General features: G+C 54.6%; 7 protein-coding genes across 7 annotated transcripts; 3 read left to right on the forward strand and 4 right to left on the reverse strand.

Moving 5' to 3' along the window:
• Positions 1–37: 37 nt before the first annotated feature.
• Positions 38–1,421, forward strand: B0T26DRAFT_637084 (WD40-repeat-containing domain protein; the record flags this gene model as incomplete). The annotated part of the gene is made up of 2 exons (XM_060436898.1): positions 38–1,025; positions 1,171–1,421. Coding segments are annotated over 2 exons (1,239 nt in total), but the record flags the coding sequence as incomplete, so codon positions are not given.
• Positions 1,422–3,362: 1,941 nt separating this feature from the next.
• On the reverse strand, positions 3,363–4,542 carry B0T26DRAFT_637976 (uncharacterized protein; the record flags this gene model as incomplete). Its single annotated transcript, XM_060436978.1, has 2 exons — positions 3,363–3,531; positions 3,596–4,542. 2 exons carry the CDS (start codon positions 4,540–4,542, stop codon positions 3,363–3,365), a joined length of 1,116 nt encoding a protein of 371 aa, XP_060301571.1.
• A 1,993-nt stretch (positions 4,543–6,535) lies between these two features.
• Positions 6,536–7,128, reverse strand: B0T26DRAFT_849322 (membrane-associating domain-containing protein; the record flags this gene model as incomplete). Its single annotated transcript, XM_060447620.1, has 2 exons — positions 6,536–6,617; positions 6,713–7,128. The coding sequence occupies 2 exons, from the start codon at positions 7,126–7,128 to the stop codon at positions 6,536–6,538; spliced, it is 498 nt and encodes a 165-aa protein (XP_060301572.1).
• Positions 7,129–7,776: 648 nt separating this feature from the next.
• B0T26DRAFT_824178 (uncharacterized protein) lies at positions 7,777–10,639 on the reverse strand. Its single transcript, XM_060447420.1, has 2 exons — positions 10,066–10,639; positions 7,777–10,002 (listed from the first exon to the last, which is right to left on the reverse strand). The coding sequence occupies exons 1-2, from the start codon at positions 10,493–10,495 to the stop codon at positions 8,204–8,206; spliced, it is 2,229 nt and encodes a 742-aa protein (XP_060301573.1). The 5' UTR covers positions 10,496–10,639; the 3' UTR covers positions 7,777–8,203.
• Positions 10,640–11,789: 1,150 nt separating this feature from the next.
• Positions 11,790–14,148, forward strand: B0T26DRAFT_184105 (acyl transferase/acyl hydrolase/lysophospholipase). Its single transcript, XM_060433631.1, has 3 exons — positions 11,790–12,050; positions 12,163–12,736; positions 12,797–14,148. The coding sequence occupies exons 1-3, from the start codon at positions 11,984–11,986 to the stop codon at positions 14,079–14,081; spliced, it is 1,926 nt and encodes a 641-aa protein (XP_060301574.1). The 5' UTR covers positions 11,790–11,983; the 3' UTR covers positions 14,082–14,148.
• A 3,134-nt stretch (positions 14,149–17,282) lies between these two features.
• B0T26DRAFT_184141 (uncharacterized protein) lies at positions 17,283–17,728 on the reverse strand. Its single transcript, XM_060433633.1, has one exon. It carries the CDS (start codon positions 17,658–17,660, stop codon positions 17,334–17,336), a length of 327 nt encoding a protein of 108 aa, XP_060301575.1. The 5' UTR covers positions 17,661–17,728; the 3' UTR covers positions 17,283–17,333.
• A 181-nt stretch (positions 17,729–17,909) lies between these two features.
• B0T26DRAFT_768424 (uncharacterized protein) lies at positions 17,910–20,584 on the forward strand (the record flags this gene model as incomplete). The annotated part of the gene is made up of 5 exons (XM_060446501.1): positions 17,910–18,261; positions 18,340–18,748; positions 18,839–19,229; positions 19,352–19,414; positions 19,551–20,584. 5 exons carry the CDS (start codon positions 17,910–17,912, stop codon positions 20,160–20,162), a joined length of 1,827 nt encoding a protein of 608 aa, XP_060301576.1. The 3' UTR covers positions 20,163–20,584.
• Positions 20,585–21,886: the final 1,302 nt, after the last annotated feature.

Genomic DNA, 21,886 nt, shown 5'->3' on the forward strand with positions numbered 1-21,886 from the left:
AACTAATTGTATACTTCCTGCTCCGTACAATGTTAGACTTGTTTCTGGCGGCTCCGACGCCACCATCAAGCTATGGGATCTTGAGCAGTGGTCTGGCGATCCCGCGTTGCCCTCCCCCTATGTCCCCGTCGCTTCTATTCCTCGCGCCGATGGCCGTCAGCTTGATTCTGCCTCGGGGTCCGCAAGCGGCCACCGTTTCGGCATTACCCATTTGTCCTTCTATCCGTTTGACAGCGCGGCCTTCTTGTCGAGTTCTTTCGACCACACGCTGAAGCTATGGTCCACGGCGGCGGCACGTGTTTCTGGTACCTTTGATCTAGGAACAAAAGTTTACACACATGCTATCTCGCCCATTGCCTCACATATCCTCGTTGCATGTGGAACACAGCATCCAGCCGTCCGACTTGTCGATTTGCGGTCTTCGGCCGCTGTTCAGTCTCTTGTGTCCCCGGGTCAGATTGGCGGTTCCGCCGGCGCGACCCTGTCTGTCGCCTGGTCGCCAGTGCATGAGCACGTTCTCGTCAGTGGATCAGTTGATGGCGCTGTGCGCATATGGGACGTGAGGAAGTCAAGCGGGCTTGTAGGGCTGCTTGATCAAGAGGATAATGGGCTGGACGCTTCCCCCTCAATGTTTTCCGAATCTGAGGCGTCCCAGGGGCGAATGCTACGCTATTCTGCAAGGGCACATACAGGCCCCGTGAATGGTCTTACATGGACTGACGACGGTGCCTATATCGTATCTGCTGGCCACGATCGCCGAATCCGCGTTTGGGATGCAGCGACTGGAGCGAATACCCTAGCAAGTTTTGGGCCTACTATTCGCAACAGTCAGATGGGGAGCTTGACCATGTTTGTCTCTCCAGTCGGCCTCACGCCTCCCAGGCAGGAGTTGCTCTTTTTTTCGAACGAGGCCGAGATTCTAGTCATGGATCTACACGAAGGCTCTATCGTTACGAGGCTCCGTGGCATGGGCCCCAGCGTGGCTACTGTCGGAGCTCGAACGGTCAAGAATCGCTTAACAGGTAGTACGTATTATTAACGCACTTGCTCGACTATTCGAGCGGTTCCGCAGATGGTTTCTCTTAATTTCTAGGCTACCATATTTTATTGTTTATTTTCCTTTCTTCAGTCCTGTCGCCGTAGTACTTGCACTGACATTAATATCTATAGTCGTCTGGAGAGGGGCCGGCGGATGTGGAAGCTCTAGTGGAGTAGTTATGGGAGGCACGAACGCTCCTGGTGGTATCTATAGTGGGCACTCGGATGGCCAAATCCGTACCTGGTTGCCGCAGCTTGCAGGCTTGGACGCCGAGGACGAGGACTCTAGCAGTCATGAGGCTGCTGAGGCTCGGCAAAAAAAGCGCAAGGCCCTTGACAATACGTTTAAAAGCCTGATGGGAAAACAAATCACGTTTTCCTAATGAACTTATAACTCAGCGTCACCGACTACATCCAAAGACAAACTGATTCAGTTTGTCTTTTGGCGGGTCTTCGTCAGTATGACATTGAACGATGGTACGATACTCACAGCCAACTCTTGACCGAAAAGATGTCCTTTCCGAAGGTCGGGGCCCGCAGGACGGCACTGTCGCGTGAGCTCGTAACCCTTTGTCGGCCCTATCCGTAAGAGGGCAATAGTACCTGTCTATGGAATACTAAAGGACGAGAATTGGTGAGATATCGGGCTTCTGGAATGCGAGCTCCCCAAGCCTGCTCACCGGTAAACAAATCTCGTTCGTCACTACATAGCTCGCACTAATCTGTAGTTCCATCGGGGTTTCCCATGCATCTCTATCTTGATCCAATTCGGGCACTGACCGGTGACGAGCAATCCGCGTTCCCGCGTTTCACGGCACAGGATCGACCAAACGCCCCCGGGAATAAACATCGCCGCGAATCGGCGTCCGAAGATTGCGACCTTTGGGGCAGCAATCATCCTGTGTCATCCTGTATCGAGATCCTCTTAGCTGCTTTTCACCCAGGAGCAAACCCCCGGAGTACGTTGGCAGTCGCCGCATGTTGGCCATCCAGCTCCCGGGCCGCCAACAGCCACTATTAAAACGAATTGGGAGTACTATCTATATCGATACTTTGTACTATTTGTTCCGTGACTCACAGACAAACGCCACTTGGACGCGTCGGCAATGTATGCGCGCGTCCCATGTTGAGTGTTGGCGATGTTGGTCGCTCCCGTTACTACCCCGTACATGATGCTTGCATATCAATGCGGCCTTGCTTCCTTGCATGCCGCAGCGATATTTCGTACTGCTCTGCAGATGGCAGACCAGGCTGGCAAGCAGCACTTGCAGCTCCAACCAACCAGATAGGCAGTTCCAAACCATATTGAGAATAGATAAAAAAAGGGAATCCGTGTGAACCGGCGTCCGGGGTTCACAAGCGGGGGCCAGACGCACAAAACCCTCCCCTGACGCCCCGAAGAAGAAGCCGGTCTTCTCTTTTTTCCCACAGCCCTGCCAGGCTGTGCCAATTCCACAGCCGAGGAAAACCAGCATAAGCCAATTGCCGCTGGAATTGCACCAACGAAATGGCTTTCACCGGGGTAGTCATGTCTTGTTGGAAAATCGAGGACAGGATGGCGAAAAGTGGATATGGCGTGACTATCCAGATTCCCGAGTTCCAGACGTATCTATTCCATATGCAGATGTGATCGACGCGAAGGCGCGAAACTACTTTCCCTTGAACAGAGTAAAGATACGGAATACTCCGTGCGGGTAGTTCGTCCTCCGGAGGGTTGAGATTTGGCTACATTTAATTAGCCCCGTCTCGACCATCTAAGCCGGCAATTAGCCCACCCAGCTTCTAGAAACCAAGCCCGAAAAAGGGGTGCAGAACGAAGACGAACCTAAACTAGAGTCACAGATTCCGGTCCTCTAACTAATAAGTATGCACCCTGCAGAAATAAATACACGGAAGAGGGAAAGGCCAATTGTTAAGCTCGGAGTCCGAGGGGATGTAATTACATCTGATAATTAAACCGATTTGATCTAATCTGGGAGAGGTTGAAGAAGGTAGGGAGAGGAAGCACTATTACCTGGGTGGATGATCTATGTTCGTGACGACGACGACCACTCTAAAAGCAGAAGATCGAATGCGAATGCCAGTCTCGTACAGGGCCCAATTCCGCACCGGAAACAAAGAATATTTTCACGCGGATGTCATAAGTTATGATATAATGCTGTGTCATTTCTTTGTCCTCTTGTGTTAGGACTATCTCCTAGGATCAGGCGTGCATAGCACTGGTATCAACATCCTCCAATCTTTAATAGAGAAAAGAGACTGCTGAACTAGTAGTACAAATAGGTCATAATACATTCATACGTTTACCCCCGGGAACAAGACGTTTAGATTCCGCTGAATGTCTCCTGATGGGTCTTGACGCTATTCCGCCTCTCGCGATGATGGCGGGTGTCGTTATGCGCGATCAAGGGCCCCCCAATGTGGCGCTGAAGCACCGACGGAGGGACTTGGGCGGCATCCGTGGGGTCCTTGTTCAAGTATCTAGTTCCTGATCTATAGGTGCCAGTAGTTAGCTACTGGTCGTCCACGAAGGCTTCACGTTAAATTACTTACTTACTGGTAGGTGTTGTTACCGCCGACAGTCTTGCTACCATCGAGGTCGGAGTCGACGCGAGGATCCATCTTGTTCATCATGTCGCTCTTGTGGGGGCCAGCAGTGTTGGGTGCTGGGCCTGGAGCGCTGGAGCCCACGCCGGCGCGGCCGTCGTGGTCAAAGTCGATACGGGGGTCGGCGGCACTGGCGAAACGGCTGCTGTGCGTACCGGTCGGCTGGCCGTGTGTGCCAGCCATGCCGGTGACGCCGGAGCCAGCGTTATGGCTGGGGTTGAAAGTGCTGCTGCCGGTGTTAGGGCTGAAGGTGTTGCCGCCAGTGTTGGGGCTGAAGGTGCTGCCGGTATTGGGGCTATTGTAGTTACTACCAGTCCCGCCGACAGTGCGCGAGCCGTCACGATCCGAGTCGACGCGGGGATCCATAGCGTTCGCGATGCGGGAGTTGTGAGGACCGCGGGCACCCTCTACCGTGCCAGATGTGTCAAACGTGTTTCCGCTGCCAAACTTGCCGTGTCCGGCGTGACGAGCAGAACCCTCTGTGGCGCCAAATGTGCTTCCAGTGTTAAACTCGCCGCGTCCAGTGTTGGGGCTGAAAGCGTTGCCGGTTCCGCTGACAGTGCGCGAGCCATCACGGTCAGAGTCGACACGAGGATCGGCGGCGTTGGCCAGACGGGAGCTATGGGGGCCGTGAGAGCCCTCTGTAGCGCCGGTGTTGTAGCCAGTGGTGCCCGAAGTCATGCCGGAGCTTCCACTATAGGCAGCACTGCTGCCGAACTCGCCGTGGCCAGCTGTCCGAGCGGCGCCCATGTTGCGAGAGCCGTCGCGGTCAGAGTCGACGCGGGGGTCGGCAGCGTTGGCAACGCGGCTGTTGTGGGGGCCCTGAGTTCCCTCGGGGGCGCTATGGCTCTTGTCGGAGTGGACGGCCTCCTTGATCTTGTTGACGATGCCAGACATGTTGGGTGGTTGGTTGATGGTGTGGTTGGGTTAATGCTTGTATGTATATGAGTGTGGCTGTGAGTGTTCAAGTAGACGTGTCGTTGGTGAGGAAGTATGGGTTGATGATACTGGGTGAACAATGACGGGTGGAAGCTACCCTTATAGGCGTCTTGCGTAGGACTGGAGTCTGGACGAGAGACGGTTCTATTGTTGTCGTGCCATCATAGCAGTCTTGGATCCATGCCCTTTACGGGTACATACCGCCTTGGTGACGTCTGCGGTTCGTTTGCAGGGCCATGGTTTGTCAGGCCAAGACCGGGTGCAGACGGTGCAGACGGTACCGTGGTACATGGGTAGCGGGCCTGGGACTTAGCAAAACCGTGTAGAGCCTATCGCGACGGTAGTAGAAGGCTCATTACCTCGTTGTCGTCATGGCTGCATAGAGTTACAGGCATTTGGTTTGGGAGACGTCAATCGGATCGAGTATCGACGAAATGGGCTCCTTGCTAGAGTGGGCTCCCCAGAGATCTCCTGCATCATCTGACCCCACAGACGGCCCCTTTTACCCAAGAAAATACTGACTGCTCAAGAAAAAAAAGTGCACGTGTAGATGCTGGGGCCTGCCGCAGAACCAACTTGGGCACGTTGGCACGAAAACAGAAAAGCAGGGCGCTAATCCAACGACGTTGCTTCTCCACTAAAACTCATGACACTTACACTGCACTCTACACCGAACGTCATAGCACTCTAGGTGAGCCGATGAGGACCCTGTGGCTGGTGGCGTTGCAAAGCAGCTTAAACAGAAAGTGACCTTGCGGTTGATCTCGAGCTGATCAGTTGCGTTCTTGCGGGGTTGTGAGGCGCAGGCTGCTGGAATGTGGCGGAAGCTACCCCTGACTACCCCACAAATCAACGTCATCGTCGTCCAAAGTTTAGGCCTCCCTCGTTGGGCAAAGCCTTTTTTCGTAATTAGCGAGGCCAAATCGTAAGCCAACTGATCATACTCACGGCATAGAATAATGGCAAAAAAATATTTTTTTAAGTATGTTCATGTACAGCTCTCTGCCCATACCCGCTTGGAGAGAAGTGGTGCTGGACGTAAACCGGTAGGTATTTTTTCGCAGCGACCGCGTTCGTGCCTTGCTTCTTGCGGCGGGGCACCCACGGGTTCGCTTCCTTCGCTCCCGGAGAAAAGCTCCGACGGGGTCGGTCGATTGACCAAGTTTGCGCAAAGCTAATGCACCTTGGTAGTAGGAAGAAGGTTCGAGAATCTTGCTTGGTTTACGGGCAAGAGACAGTTTCAAGTTGGATCAACTCCTCGTAGCCGCCTTGTACACATGCACGCTACCTCCGGGCCAAAGCAGGAAGGCAGTGCGTGTGCTACCTCAATAACAATCCGCGCAAGCGACATGACTTTTATCGCACCGCCCACGAGCGGATTGCACGATAAGCTTGTAACTCTAGACCGATGGAAGTCGGGCACAGATCCGCCGAGAGTCATACATTCCGTTTGTCCCCTTTGTGGTGTCTGCGAGTAACGCCGGACCTCATCTGTCACTAGTCCAAGGCCTAGCTAAGCATTGTAATTGCCTCGAACCACCAGCACCTGTAGTTGTGTTTTAGAATCCTTTCTTCATAAGACATATAATATTTGCAGTAGACCCGTCTACGGTTTCTACATAGGTAGTAGTACTAGCTAATATAGGGGTATATCTAAGAGGTTCCAGGGCAAATTTGGGGGAAGGTTGAGAGTATCGAAGAGACAAAAAATAACCAACTCCTCCTCCTACTTACACCGCCGAAAGTTATTGCTGGATAAGTGTGAATTATATGACGCATTTCTCCAGTCTCACTCTACATTGGGTATTAAAAGGAAAAGAAGAGAAAAAATAAAAAGGGCCCGTGGCATCAATGACACTTCAGGGCGTTGCTTATACGCCCAATTCCAAACATGGGCGAAGCTACTAGTCGCAACAGTGGAAGAGACAGCTAGTGAAACGTCGACGTAGTTTTAGACACGCGACCTATACCAGCGGCGGCGGTGATAAGTGGTGCCGGCAACGGGGGCTGTGTGCCGACGGACCCAGTAGATGCTGTTGTTTCTTTGGGTCAGCAAACTGTTTTTGTACAGTACTTCACCTCTCACAACACACTGGACCTGACAAGAGGGTCAGGCATGGCAACTTACCCAACAATAGCGCTGACCAGCCAGCAGATGGCGCTGAGAAAGGAAAAGGCAATGCTGGCCTTCCACTGAGAGCACGAATTCGGGTTGCCGTCAATGGTAATATTGCCCCAGTTCAAGACATAGCCACAGGCGCCGTTAAGCCAGTCGACCAGGAGACCAAAGGCGACAAACCAGGCGATGCTGATGACGAGATCTGTTGGCCAGTGGATGAAGGAGCCGGAGAAGGGGAAGAGCCAGATGATGGCGAGGAGGATCGAAAGCCCGGCAACCACCTCGGTGTAGATGAAGCGGCCGAGCCCCCACGACGACTCGTGCTCGTGGGCGTGCAGGTAGCTGCCGTCGACGCCGGCAACGATGGCCGCAAAGGCCAGCTCCGCAAGGCGGAGGATGATCGAGAAGATGTCAGTGAAAATCATGGTGTCGGCGGCGATTAGCCTTTCTCTCTCTCACACACTCCCAGGTGGCTAGAGGTAGTTAGAGGTGAAAGCTGGGTTCTAGAAAATCTTGTGCTAGAATTGGGATAGAGAGATTCTACGTGTGGGGAAATGTGGCAAGGGAATATGGCACATTATATACACGACGTTGGCATCAAGAACATCGAGGCCAAGATTTGGTCACAACTTGGCTCGGCGTCGTGTCCTATTTGCTACTTCTTTCCCTCTCGTTCATCAAGTGGTGGTGGTGGTAGTGTGACTAGACTAGGGCCCAACCCGGCATTTTCGCGGCGCCCAGCAAGAAAGAGGTGTGGCAGCAACGTCACCGCCGGCTCGAGAAACGCTGTTGCAAACCAGGGGCTGCTTCCACACGGCGTAGTGTGGATTGTCGCACGCACTCTAAGGGCCGGATTGGGGAGCGAGCCCTGTTTTGATGGAGGTGAGCTGTGAGAGGCCGGCAAAATTGGCGACGCCTCTCGACTATTGGTCGCAAAACCCCAAGCAAACACACCGATGAGGTCATTGTGGCGCAATGCATGAACTACACCATCTTAATGCCGTTGAAGATAGTTCTTGCTGAGACGTGTGGAATGGAATATCTTTAGTAATACGAACAATTTTCTGGTGTGGAGGAAAATGCCTTTGGAAGGCAATTATTGAAGAGCTGATGTAGTCCATCCGTTAGAAACACTTGACTTCCGTTCTATACGTAATCCGGAATGAGCCCTAGTCTAATGACTTTCAGGTCGGTTGTTTCTTACAAATGGAGAAATTAGGGACTTGAACGTCGAGCAACGACTATAACATAAACAACACTCCTGAAAGAAGTCGTGAAACGAGTGGGTGATATAAAGGAAAGAAGAGCGAACAGCGATTGAAGGATGTGAGAATATTAATTAGCGGAGGCGTGAGCGTTCTAGACCCGGAGAGAGCTCCAGTAACTGGGTATATGTATATCTCGTAAACTCATCGACACCTTTCCAAGGTACATAACCATGTCAATCTCTGTGCGGCTGTTGTCTCTGACTGTTTTATATCCGCCGCCGTAACCTACCCCTTAGCCCAGCAATGTAGCATGTACATCAAAAACATCATTCCGCCAACCGTCCCTCTGGTTCTCGCGAATTCTCCGCGTTGCTTGTATGGCTTCTTCGTTCCACAGCTTAACAACACTTCCTGGGGCATAGACCCCCTCAAATACGCCTCGGCCAGGCTGGGCGACGCCGACCCGGGTGTAAAGATCAGGGTCATTGGGGGGCGCGAGCCTGGCAATGACGGCCTTGAAAAATGTGCGCAGGTCGTCGGGGTCCGCGATTCTAGTGGCCCGAAGCCTCTCCCGTGCGTAGAGAAGTTCGCGGTTGGCGAATTGCAGGGACTGACTAATGGCTGCTGCAATCTGCACCTCGAGTGTTTTGCGGATGATGGGCCGCAGGAACGGCTTCAATATCCACGCGATAAAGCTGAACTTGCTCTTGCGCAAGGTATAGTTGAGCTTGTGTATATGAACCCGAACACTCCTGAGAGAGAGGATACTATCGAGCCTGTCCTTACCGACCTCAACGTCAATCTGAACGTCGAGTCCCTTCTCGTCGAGTTCAAACGAGGCAATTCCCTCGTCGGCTAGTCGGAGTAGCCCCGAGTGCGCACGGAACCAAATGCCGACTTCTTCTGCACGGATGGAAAGTCCGCTTATCTTAATGCTGACCAAACTCTTGACAGCCGAGGCCGTCCGAAACCTGGCCTTGCGGATTTCTAGATCATTGTACGTCTCGATCCGTAGCTTATACGGGAAGAAAGACGTGTGGTTGACTGTTACGCCAGGTTCCAGGATCAGATTCTCCAGCAGAAGGTCGATCTCAGGGGTAGAAATTTCAAGTCGTGGGATCGGAATGTAGTTGATGGACTGGATGAGCAACGGTACAAAAACGTTCATGGAATCCGTGATCAGGTCCGTGTTGGTGTACTGGTGCGATGGGGAAAGGATCTTGCTAATGGTAGCCGTGGTCTTGAGGATGCGGGCCACATCCTTGTCATTGAGAACCGAGTAGAACGTAGACTGCACTTTGGCAAACAGGCCGTCTATGCTGTCGCGCAAGGAAGAACGAGACACGAGCTGGCGGGACTTTTCCCTAAGGTCCTGGAAACGCTGCTCTGCGTGGTCGAAGAAAGACGGGTCAGTAAACATCTCTTGCGTCGCATCCCCCAACGCGCCAATTAGGCTCTCAAACTCTGGATCATTCCGGCCGTGATCCATGACCTCGTTGAACCTCGCCTCAAGATCCTCCCATTCCTTGGGCTCGCCAAACGATTTGACGAAGATCCAAAAGTTCCACAAAGCCCGGTCTGTCTCGGGGTTGCGATCGACATCCTCGTCGGCGGCCTGCAGTGTGTCACGAGCGATGCGCGAGTACACCATGGCGTAGCGTTTTAGAAGTAGCGACAAGGTGGAAACCGAATCCGAATAGTCTCTACGCTGTCGGAGTTTCAGCACAGCCTGCTTCAAACGTTGAAGCATTGTGTCCTTCTCTTGGCCCTCGAGTTTGCTTGCGATACTGTCTTCTGCCCCTTTCACCACAGTCAATGCGCCGTCGGTCAAAGCATTTTGAACCTCCGAGACCTGCTCTGAAAGGTCTTGCTGAGTCGGCTTGATCTGCGATTCGTTTCCGGGCTCCTTCACCGCATCCTGCTCGGACTGCGATGGCTCCAAACGCTTGCCAGTGTCTTTGGCTGCCTCAGACAAGGCGAACGCAGTGTCCTTGAACACCTCACGAGAGACAACATTAAGATCCGAGAGAAACAGGCGGAAGTCAGAATTGGTAAGAAGCAGCGAGCCAACAGTCTGGAGGCTCTTGTAGGCTAGGTCTATGTTAGTGTTTTGTCACTGGGCCAATAGTAGACAGCGCCTTTTATAAGACATACCAGCAGCTGTATCGGCCTTTGCCTTTGCCTTGCCTGCGCGCTCGGCAATGTGCTCCATGTCAACGGAGAGCCTCGCTTTGGCGAGGAACCAGAAAAAGTCCTGGATCTGATCATTGTTGTTCTTGTGCTGCAGAAGCCCAACGAGCTGAGTTATCAACTGTTTGGTGTAATGCGCGAGGGCCTGGCCCGAGTCGCTCAGCTCGTCGTTATCTGGGTTGAGGATGTCTGCCGAAAGCAGAGTGCGGAGATTGACAATGGCCTGCTCGTTGGATGGCATGAAACCCTTAGACAAGGCCCGTAGCATTTGGTACGTGTGTAATTTCTCATGCAGACGCCTCTGCAGCGACGTGTCGTCGTCATATTGAGGAAGGAGCGGCTGCTCCTCGTCAGACCTCTGACGGCGGCCAGACCCAAAGCACGACAAGAACATTGTCGATTACACCGTCTCGGGCGACGGTCAGTATGATGATGAGTATCCGGTTCCTGCCACGCCCTGGTGGGGGATACCTGAGGTGCTAATAATTTTTGTTTATTTATTGTGTAGATAATGAAGGCAGGTGTGTCCTGGACTAACAATTGCTGTCCGTGTGTGCAGCTATGACGTAGTCCATTTTTGCGCCAACAGTGAGCAAGCCAGTCGCGTTGCACAAAGAGGCACGCACTGAAGTGATGGAATTGTCCTTCACCACCGCCGGGCTACTTATGCGTGATGCGGAGTTTCCACCTTTGAACATGGCGTTACACTGTAAGAAGACTGTTTTCTCCTTTTGACAACCCCGATGTTTGGTGATGATGGAAATCTTCAGTTCTTTCTTCCAAAGGCTAAGAATGAAGTCACAGCACGGAATTGGAATATCCCCGAATTATCTTCTCGCCGCCGCTGACTGCCCGACTGATGCTCACTGCGTCATCGGACACTTGGCGTGCCTCAGCCACACTCAATCTCTCGGCAGGTGGACGGCGTTTGCGAGGCCTCCCTGAGGTTGGCGATAGCAGCACCCCGAATTCCACCGACCAGTACAGATACGGGTTATACTATACAGTATTGCACATCAACAAGTCTTCGAGCCTGGGCTGAACCTCTTGCCACAGGCGTGCATACCTGTACGTGCGGCAGGGAACAGCCAGTACGGAGTGAAGGTACAGATAGGTGAAGGCAAATGTGGAAGCTATTCAGCCACCGCGGTGGGTGAGGGTGAGATTGGCGATGGGCACGGCGGGAAGATCAAACCTTTCCTGTTGTATTCCGCCATCACGGGCAGCACTATCCATCAACCTTGCGATGGAATTTCTGCCATGCACTGGCTCACTGGCTCCCCTGGCGGGATGGGAGCTGGTGCCACGGCTGGTTCCTAACTTGCTTGATTGCTAGTTCCCCGCCTCTCCCAGGGCGCTGTCACCCAAAAACTAAACCTATCCCTGTCAGAGGGCCCCCCTGTGTATGGAGCCGGGCACTGCCACAGTTTAATACCTGGAAGCCACGAGGAATACCCAGGAAGGCAGGGTAGGTAATCAACGCTGAGAGTCATTCAGTCAGCACTCTCCCGGGAACCCGAAGACTGGTCGAATTTGGGATAAAATTTGTGATGAGACCAGACCTTGCTGCTTCATCAGATAACACTGTGCTATTGTTAGAGTTTAATTGTCGTCAACGGTCAGGCAGCCCAGCCAAGGCGGCGGACTCGCAATCTGATGAAAGGTTGATCGCTTCTCATCTGGCCCAAGCTCCTGCGTCACTGTGCAAGCTCGAGTTTAGTCTTCCAAGTCACCCCGCCAAGCTGCGCCGAGCCCCGCGTCGCACGCACGCAGGCACCCAACCGCTGGCATCCCTCAGGCTCGAGCAGGCTTCAACTTCCACAGCATCCCGCAACAGCTACACTCCAAACAAACCGACTGGGAACGATTTTGACTTGCCATCATGGAGTCGAGCGGGCTCAAGCGGAAGGACACTACGAAGGGGCCGCCCTTACGGATCTTGTCGCTCGGTGCGTGCCATTTGCGACTATTGCGACTGACTCTCTTCAGGACCCGCCGTATTCCCACCAGCCGGAAGGCCAGCTGACAAGTGCTCTCTTGCTGACCCCATTTCATACACAGATGGAGGAGGTGTTCGCGGCTATTCCATGTTTCTGATTATTCAGGAGCTGATGCACCGGACGTTTGTCGAAATCGAAGGCCGCGCTCCGCGTCGATCCGAGATCCCCAAGCCCTGCGATCACTTCGACCTAATCGTCGGCACTGGCACTGGCGGGCTCATTGCCATAATGCTAGGCCGCTTGCGCCTCGATCTTGAGACATGCAAGGAACTCTATGTGCGCATGACGCGCATGGTCTTTGAGACGGACAAGACTATCGCCGGAATACCCTATCGGTCAACGCTGTTCAAGGCGACCAAACTGGAAGATGCCATCAAAGAGTGCGTCAGAGAGCACACGATTGACGAGCGAGAAGGGAACGATGGCATAGGCGGCCCGAGCACGAACCCATTAAGCGCCGTGTCTCGCTCAAGCGCCGCAAGCTCGGGAAACCCAAGGAGACATTCCAGCAATGCGAGTGTGGTGAGCTTTAGTGCCAGAAGCCCTGCGGCGCAGGCCGCGAAGCCAATGTTCTCTTCCCGGGCCGGCAACCCGAACGCTCGTCTCTACGACGAGAGAGAAAACAGAACTAAAACGTTAGCTTTATTCTACGTTGCACCTCTTGCGCGCCTTCGATGACAACTGACAAATTCTAGCGCGGTAACCGCCATGTATAAGGGCACTCAGAAAGGCGGAGAGCCGGCTCTGCTGCGTTCCTATGACTCGAGGCGAGAACCAGCACCCGAGTTTGAGTGTAGAATTTGGGAAGCTGGTCGGGCAACTTGCGCCATTGGTCTCGCCTTCAAGCCCATTCAAATCGGGCAGTCTGTCTTCCACGACGACGGGGCAGGGACCTTCAACCCATCCATCACCGTCCTGGACGAAGCTGTCGTCAATGAATGGCCAGGACGTGACGTTGGAGTGTTTATCAGCATTGGGACGGGAAAAAGACCAAAGGACAGCGAGCCGAATTCTTCGCTGTGGTATGAAGGCTTCCTGGGTGATTTCGCCGAGGCTAGGAGGAAGTTGATCGCGAAAATCGAGGGCTGCGAGACAATCCACGAATACATGAAGAAGGAGCATTTGGCGAAGCGCGGCGTCAATATCGATAGCTACTACCGTCTGAATGTCGAGGTGGGGGTGGGCGAGTTTGGCATGAATGAGTGGCACCGGCTGGCCGACATCAGCACCAACACCAGGCGGTACCTAGCGAGACACGCGGAACAAGGAATGGTCCAGAGCGCTTCCACGAAGCTGGCCAAGATCCACTTCGCCAAGCTGAGGTGGCAGCCAGACATGAGCAAGGCGGCGCCCGACATAGCACTGCCCCTGGCGGTTGAGCTGCCAGGCGACATACCCTCCTTTCCCCCACAGAACAATACGCCACCAAGTCGACAATCGTATGAGTCTGGATACGACACGTTGCCAGTGCCTGGCATTGACACACCCTCGCCGAGGAGCTCGGGTGAGCGCCTCCGCCCATCTCAAAGGAGCAGTAACCAACCGTCCCCGCACCGTGGTGGTATTGCTGCGCCTACGGGGACGCCTCCACAACCTCCGCCGGGCCGTGGTGCCAAGCCTTTGGCTGGGATGGCGAGCGCCCGGACTGAAATGGAACAGCCTGACGATGCGGACCGTCTTGTAGTGAATGCGCCAACGCCAGCACAGTATCGTGCATCGGGGGCAGAGAATACTACAAGCCCAGTAACGAGCCCAGACAGCTATCCCAGGCGATTTCCAGACCTGTCGGCAAACTGGCAGAACCAGGGATCATACCCACCACGTGTCGGACCTCCGCCGCTGCCACCCAAAACCCCTCTCTCGTCCGATAACCAGTCGGGTGCGGGCCGGGGCTCTGGGGCTCCTCTGCCCTATCCCCTCGACGAAGATGCGCCTCCGGCTGTTAACCTGGCGAGAAAGCCGAACTACAGTGGCAGGTAGCTTTAAAACAAAGCGCAAGCACCCGGTTAGCTTGCATGTACGCGGTGGCAGTGAGGTGATGGGACGGAGAACATACAACCAGTCATGAAACATGGTTGCTATGCATATGATGAGACACAACCCGGTTTATGAGACTATGAGACATGTAACTTGTGAAATATCGCAATGGCAAGGGGGAGGGGGGCTATACTATGTACGATGGTTGTGGATACTATTATTCTTGGGGCCAAATTTAGCACAAGGCTGGCTTGGGGCGACGAATAGCGATTGAGTCTGAATGGGAATTCCTTTTTTTGCGTTGATACTCCGTAATGCTTCTCACAATTCATCTCGCCTCGGCCCCAGTGCTGGTTTCCAGCTGAGGCATTCTTGAGCCCTGAGTCAGGCGAACTGGAGTCAGGACGACAGTCAGCCCTGATGTGGCAGGGGTCTGGTCAGCTCACCTTGCCGCGTGCTGCTTATTGGGCTCGCTTGTCAAATGGCTGTTGATAGGCTGGCAGTCTTGCTATCATGTGACAAGAGAGCCCTACGAACCCGCCGAGAAGCTGGAACCCAAGCGGTTGGGTCAAAGTGTGGAGTTAGAGAGGGTAGCTGACTGCCGTCCATGCTTTTCCCAGTTGGAATGGTTTCCGCTTCTTTTGAGCTAGTAGGGAGCACGTAGCACCGAGTGGGATATCTTACCGTACGGACAGCCAGGAACGATTTTCTCCGTGCATAACCCAGATCAATACGTCACATTGCAGTCGTCTAGAACGCGGTCCATCAAACCGCAACGCTTTGCCTGCTCAACCGGGTAAACCCAACTCTATTTTGACAAACAGAAAAGGGGGTACACATTCCGTACAGTAAACACGGATACGGGTCCCGTTTGGAACGGCAACGGAGCCCGGGCCCCGAGCCTTGAGTGCGAATACGCCGAAAAGCGTGAGCATTTATTCGGTCTTCTGCTAGTATAGATCATGGTAAATAGCCATAAGCTCAGCGCGCGCTGTCAAGCGGCTTTTCACGCGTGTTTCTTTCTTTTTTCCCTCCTTGCCTACCTTAGATGCATTCGTGGGGTGGCAGACAAGCACTGCCTCTCGTCATCTTCCGCGTTTCTTTGCGCCGCCCGCCAATCAAGAGACACCGCAGGCTTGGGAGCTGGAGGTCTTCATTTCCGTACGGATACTGATATGTGAGGAACCTTACATTGGCCGGTGGTGCAATATGCTGTCAAGCTGCACCCCGGTTCCTGCAGTACGACAAGGCACATGAAGTCATAGCTCCCGTGCATGTATTTGTAAGTGGTGATGTGTATGAACAGATTTGTCTGCACAACGGAGCTACGGGTCGTGCCAGCACCTAGCCGTTGGGTTTCAATTGAGCATGCCGCCTTTCGGATATATGGCCCTTGAGCTCGTGGTTCGTTCGCTCGCTTGGTGACCACACCCCGCGCCGCCCCGTTCAGCCGCTCGGCGCCAGCCCTGGGCTGGGGCTTTGGGCGGGCTGGCACCCGCGACTGTGGAAGCCCTGTGAAGCCCTGTGCTGCTGGACTGCCACACCTACGGTCCATACGGTACTGTACATACCTTAAGGTTCTTGGTTCAAGGTCATACCTTACCCCGACATCCGCCTCCAAACCGGCGATGAAAGGTCAGCAGTTTGCCTTGGACTCGGGCCGTAAGACGCCAGCCTCGGAGAATTGCGACAAAATGCCCTACCACCCGTCCTGCCATGCAATGCCAACCCGCGGCTCGGGAGGACTGTTGGATAGCAGCACACTTCAGCACACGGAGAGGTAGCTGAGTGGTGGACACGGCATGTGCTGTATGTATGTACAGGACAGTACGTATGGACAATACTCAGCAAATCGCGTTGGTGTGTTCCAGGCTCTCCTTCTCCACGTGTGCTCCATCAACCACACCATACCGTATTTTGCTCTGGTTGTGTGCTGCATCATGATGTAGGGCTGGACCAAAGCTTGCCGCCACACCCTGAGGTCTAATGGCTCTTGACCGCTGCGGCCGCGACTGTCACGTTTAGGGCTACCAAGGTGTGTTTCAGGTAAAACGCCACCACTTCTGTTTGGACAAACACTCAGTCGATCCCGTCCCTCACCCCACCCCGTTCCGGATGGCCAAGCCACGTTGCGCGGGAGAGGAGGAAAGAGCAACGAGATGGCCCATGGCCCATCTGTCCGTACTGGCCTGTTCTGTACGCATGCACTGCGAAGCCTCCACTGCGTGTCCAAATCGGGATGTAATGTTCGAACTCGACAGCATCTTCAACACTCAAACACAGGACTTGAGCACCAGCTCGAGCTCGATCCAGTCTAGGTCTAGGACATTCGCAAAGTCCTTGCTTCGTTTCTAGGCTCGGCAACTGTTGGTTCCCGACTCTAGAACATGCCAAGTTCTAGGTCAAAGAAATTCTGCCCGATACCTTGAGACGACTCTCAGGACCGCCGCCTCGATTCCAGCACTAAATAGATATTTTATTCATCCAACTAGCATCTCGGTGCCAGGGAACAACTGTGCTGCAGAGTTGTCGGTAGTGGTGGTGATGACTCTTCGGTGCTGTTGCCAACACCAACCTCGACGTTATCCACCTCCGAACACCCCCCCCCCCTATTCGCCATCAAATACCTTTGTTCATATGGACCACTCACAGACGCAGAAGCGCGTTTAAGCAAGAAGGGCTAATAGCACTGCCCTCACCACCGGGGTCGTGACATAGAATCGCCAGGAACCGGCGGCAGTGAATTCTCCATCTTTACCCCGATGTCAATTCCCGCCCTCATCAGCTCGCAACCTTTCGGACACGTTCCAAAAAAAACACAAAGGATAGCACTAGGTGCCGAAGATAAAGCCTCCCGATTCCCATGCCTTGTCTAGGCCCGGTATTCCCATTACTTTGCCAACTGTTGACTGTTGGTTACTGGCGCTGAACGGCTTCGACATACAAATAGGATTTCGGCTCTCTTTCTGTTGATATTCGATACTCGTCACCTCTCCACAACCCCACCCCCCTCCACTCCCACCGGCTCAAGTTGCAATCCCGTCCCGCCTGATCGACCGTCCAACTCCCGAGTACTGGCTCGCTACTGAGCAACATCATTCCACGCTAGTCCCAACGGGTGCTAAATCCGAAGACTTGCATGTTCAAGCCTGATTCCCCTTGTCGCCAGCAGTCTGAATCTGGATGCGAAACAGGCGGCATTCAACGACGTATAAGTCAGCCCTACAACTGACTACTAAGCCTATCGATACTCCGTCAACCTCTCGTCGTTGTGCAGACCGGAAGAATGTCCGAAGCTCTGCATATTCCTGTTCCACGGGCCTCGCGTACTGAGAGAATAACCACGTCGTGTGGTGAGTGCAGGAGGAGGAAACAAAAGGTATGGCTGGCAGAGGACGGATATATCTGTATGGCAAGAAAGAAGAGACGAGAAGTTTTGGATGCTAATAATACGTACCTAATGTATAGTGTAACCAAGGCCAGCCATGCAGCAACTGTGCGAGGCGGTTTCCGCAGCCGCCTTGTGAATACAAGTCGAACAGCAGGTAGGCAGCATGGATATGGATGTGGACGCCCCTCCATTCCCCCAAGCACTCCTGAGAGTCTAAGGTTGCTGACGACGGCGACACCCACCCCCCTAGACGCTCCAGTGCGGTTGGAGGGTCGCCCCAGCCCACCTTTGCACTCTCACTTCTCCCCCCGTCCCTGGCAGACAACAGCCAGTTCTCTCTGCAGCCCCCAAGACAGCCCTCGCCTCTCTCGCCATGGCCCAGCAACAGTCCTGGTGGAGACATGGGCGAGATCATGTCACGCTGGTCCGGATTCGACCTCATGAGCCAGTCACCCCTAGCCTCAGTCTCGCCCCAGAACTACGCATGGAGCACCTCGCAGAGCAGCCTCTTGACATACATCATTGCCTGTGAAGATGACTGCAACCTGCACTCTGACGCCGTCCACGAAACCGTCCAGATGCTCCGCGCATATCGACCGGTCCCCGACCACTTTGCCAACACCGGCGGCAGCAACCGCAACAGCTGGAACCCAGAGACAAATGCGTGGGCCATGCCGTCTGAGATGCCCCCCAGCGGTGTCAGCCCTCTGTGGCCCATGGCCAGTCCTGCCCAGGAACTCTCCCACATACCCCTGCCGCATACAATGCAGAATACCGAGCTTTTGAGCGTATGTATGTGCATTCGTGATTGGTGTCTTCGGTCTTTGCTCACTTGGGTTTCTGGTGCCAACAAGGCTAACAAATGGCCAGACGTCAAGCTCATCTCGCAGTTCAAGGCGTCGCTCGACGGAAAACCCGACGCGGCCAACGCATACATGAAGCACTACGTCCCGTACTGCGTGCAGTCGCCGCTCCTGGTGCATGTGGCCATCTACACGGCGGCGTGCTTCCTGACCGAGACTGGTCACATCGACCGTACTGTGGCCATGGGCCATAAGGGCCACGCAATCGGCCTGCTCAATGAGCACCTCCGCTCCTCGCGCTCGGCGGCCAGCGACGAGGGCATCACGGGTGTCATCCAGCTCACCCTTAACGAGTGGTACTGGGGTAATACCAATGACCTCCGTGCCCATCTGCGCGGCCTGCGCGAGATGATCAAGCTCCGCGGCGGCTTCCGCACTCTGGGTCTGCATGGCCTGATTAGCAAGCTTGCAGTCACGTAAGTTAGTCCAACATCCCCTTGTGCATCTCTCTCTACCAACCGTACCACCACCACAAGGATGGCATTTATCTGACCACAGCTGCTCAGATCTGACGTTTCCATTGCCCTGTCCTTTGAGATCCCGCCGTTCCTGCGCGGGGGGAGCGAGTTCGAGTTCCAGGAGAGCTCGCAGATCCCGCTGCGTCTTGCCCTGAATACCCCCCTAGTAGCGCCGCTCGTGCCCTTTTCGTCATGCGACGAGGCGCTGCACATCCATCCGGCCGTAGCGTCGATGCTTGACGACATGAGGTTCCTCGTGGGCACGGTGCTAGCACTGCCCGACGACGCCTCTCCCAAGGACCTGCAGAAGGTGCACACCACCTCGGCCTGGATCTACGAGCGCACTCTGAGCCTGCCTCCCGACGGCCCGCGCGCCCGCCGCCTCTCTGCTGCGGCTCCCGCCCCGTCGTCGCCTGCCCCATCGTCAGCCACGAGCTCGGTGTTTGGCGGCCAAGACTCTCGCGCCTTCACCCCCGAAGCCCCGGGCCTGGGCGACGAGCAGCAAAACCCAGCCGGCACCAGCCCTTCACAGCCATCGATCCAGCGCCAGGCCAGCCGCAGCCGCAGCCGAGGCCTGCTCACGCCGCAGCAGCAGGCCGGCCGCCGGCGGTCACTGCACGCGCCGTCGCCTGCAGCGAACGTGGACCGGCGTCACTCGCTCCCACCCACAGCGGCAGCAGTAGTAACCCTACAACACTACCTCAACCGCGTGTCGCCGTCGCCGTCATCACCCGCAACGGCAACGGAGCAGGAGCAGGAGCCCGACTTCATCTACCAGGCTGTGCGGTTGGCGGCGCTCATATACAGCCGGGCCATCATGTTGCGGCAGCCGTTTAGCGCCGTGGTCAGCGGCGCCGACTTCGCGCAGCTGTGGACGACAGCCTGGCGCGTCCCGCTAGCCACGTGGCGCTCCCTGCTAGGCGTCTTCAACTGGCTATTACTGCCGCTCGCCCCAAGCGGCAAGGGAACCTCGCACGATCGCTTCGTCAGGGCCATGCTCAACAGCAGCCTGCTGCAGATGGGCATGGACAACTGGGAGATTGCCTGCGGCGTCATGAATACCGCCCTGCGCCTGCAGCACTGGCTCGCTGCCGCTGATGATGAGGGTGGTGATGGTGATGACGATGATGATGACGACGATATGCGCGGCGATGACAATTCTACTGGCGGCAGCGACGGCAGCAGCGGCGAGCGGAGCCGTCGCGGGAGTAACAGTAGCCGCGGGAGTGGGCACGACGGGAAGCGGGACAGGAGAAAGGCTAGGAAAGACAAGGGCAAGGCGAGGGCCGGGTCAATCGGCGGCAGCGGCGGCGGTGGTGGTGGCTGGCACGACTTTGGGGGGGCAGGGATCTCTTCGCTGCCAAAGTGGTGATTGTGATCGCGGCTGTGGCGGATCTCAGGTTTCCTTCTCTATAGAATTGGGTGCATAGCGAGTTGCCTGTTGGATGATGATGGTTGGGGTGGGATGTAACGGCGCATCAAGACGGGTTCTTTTCGTTACTTCTGGGATATTCTTTTCTTGTTTCTTCTCTCTTTTTTCTTTATCTCTGGCTTATTTGGCTGTTTTTGTGTTTCTCCTTTCTCCATCTGGCTGTTCCGATACCATCTAGTTCGAGTTTGTTTATCAAAATTTAGAGTTTTGCCTCTTTCCTGCCTCTTCTTTGCTTGCTGTCCTTGTTGTCGGAGACGGCGTAAAAAATAGGGGGCAGAAAAAGGGGGAAAGGGGGGCTTCCCCACCAAAGTCAATTGATCCAAAAGAAGCAATGCCTAGGTGACGTCACTCAGCCATCCATGCCATAATCAACCCCTCCCGCCCTCTCTCCGAACCCCTCCCCGCAAAGACTCGCTTCGATTTCGACCTTGAAGGCTGAAAGCCGGAGCGCAGAGCCTTGTGAGCTTTGACAATATCATAGATGGCCATTCATGCAGCACGTTAGTACGCAGAGAGTCGAATCTGCCGGCCTGCGGTGTATTGTCAATTGCCGCACCAGTTAGCCGAATACCTTTCTCAATCTGTGCAACTTCACTCCTCGGGTCTTGTTCCAAGCCATGAGGCATTTCAAATAGTTTCCTAATCCGACAAGAATCGGGATACTGCGTGACGAGTGAGATCTTTCCCCTCGCCGCGGCTTTTTACGTAAAACCCCGAGCGAGCTTCCCCTTGCAGAACAAAACAGAAGCAGCAGAACCCTCCGGTGTTATGCTCCATCGCCCGCGCGCGCGCAGCCGCCCATCGTCTGTCTCACCTGCACGCACCCGATGATGAACTAACTCTTTTTGCTTTCAAGACGAAAAGAGAGATGGATTTCTGTGCTTGTTACGTTATTCAATTGGCTTCAGATAAGACGGGCCATTCAAAATCCATCGTCATTCGTGCGCAAAGTACCCGCATATATTTTTTTTTGGGCCCCGAAAGTCTGTCTCCTGACCAACGGGCTTCTCTCGTTCTGGGGTTGGCATTCTCCCTCATTCGCACAAATCGCGCGATGTGCTTGTGCCATTGAACCACAGGTGCTACGATCGCCCCGCTCGAAATCGATGTATGTCTGTGTTAGCGTCGGCGGCGGCACCTTAGCATCTAAGAGCACAGCAGTCATGGAATGCCAGCTGGGGGCCGGCATGTCTGAGACATATGTCTGGGCTTCAACGGCGGGAATTCACTACTATTAGTGGTAGCTGCCTCTTTATATCATCTTCGTATCTTCGGGAATAGAGAGCCGCTCAAATTCCCGGTGGAAGAGCCCCGAGAAACCCAAACGGGGCCGAGGCGGCTTTTAGACTGTTTCACACCCAAGCTTATCTTTGCCCGCCTAACGGCCCGGGATGTCTAGCGGCTTTGGGACGAGTTCGGCCACCGACCCCCGGTGCAATCCGTCTTAATCGATACTTTGGAATGAAAGAAACTCCCGTTGGGCTTACGATTGGCAGGCGAAGAACCCTTTGATGATCTTACGGCAGCTGCGAAAGTGATACGCTGAGCCGTATGGTACCCGTGAGCGGCGCTTCCAATTTGCGGGCCCGCATGCCGTGGTCCCCATTCTTTCCTTCCCTTATCTCACGCCGTTGCTTGCTGCAAAGCCAGCGCGTTATAACTGC

Source organism: Lasiosphaeria miniovina (assembly GCF_030549165.1).
Source record: "Lasiosphaeria miniovina strain SMH2392-1A chromosome Unknown B0T26scaffold_2, whole genome shotgun sequence".
Lineage (NCBI taxonomy): Eukaryota > Fungi > Ascomycota > Sordariomycetes > Sordariales > Lasiosphaeriaceae > Lasiosphaeria > Lasiosphaeria miniovina.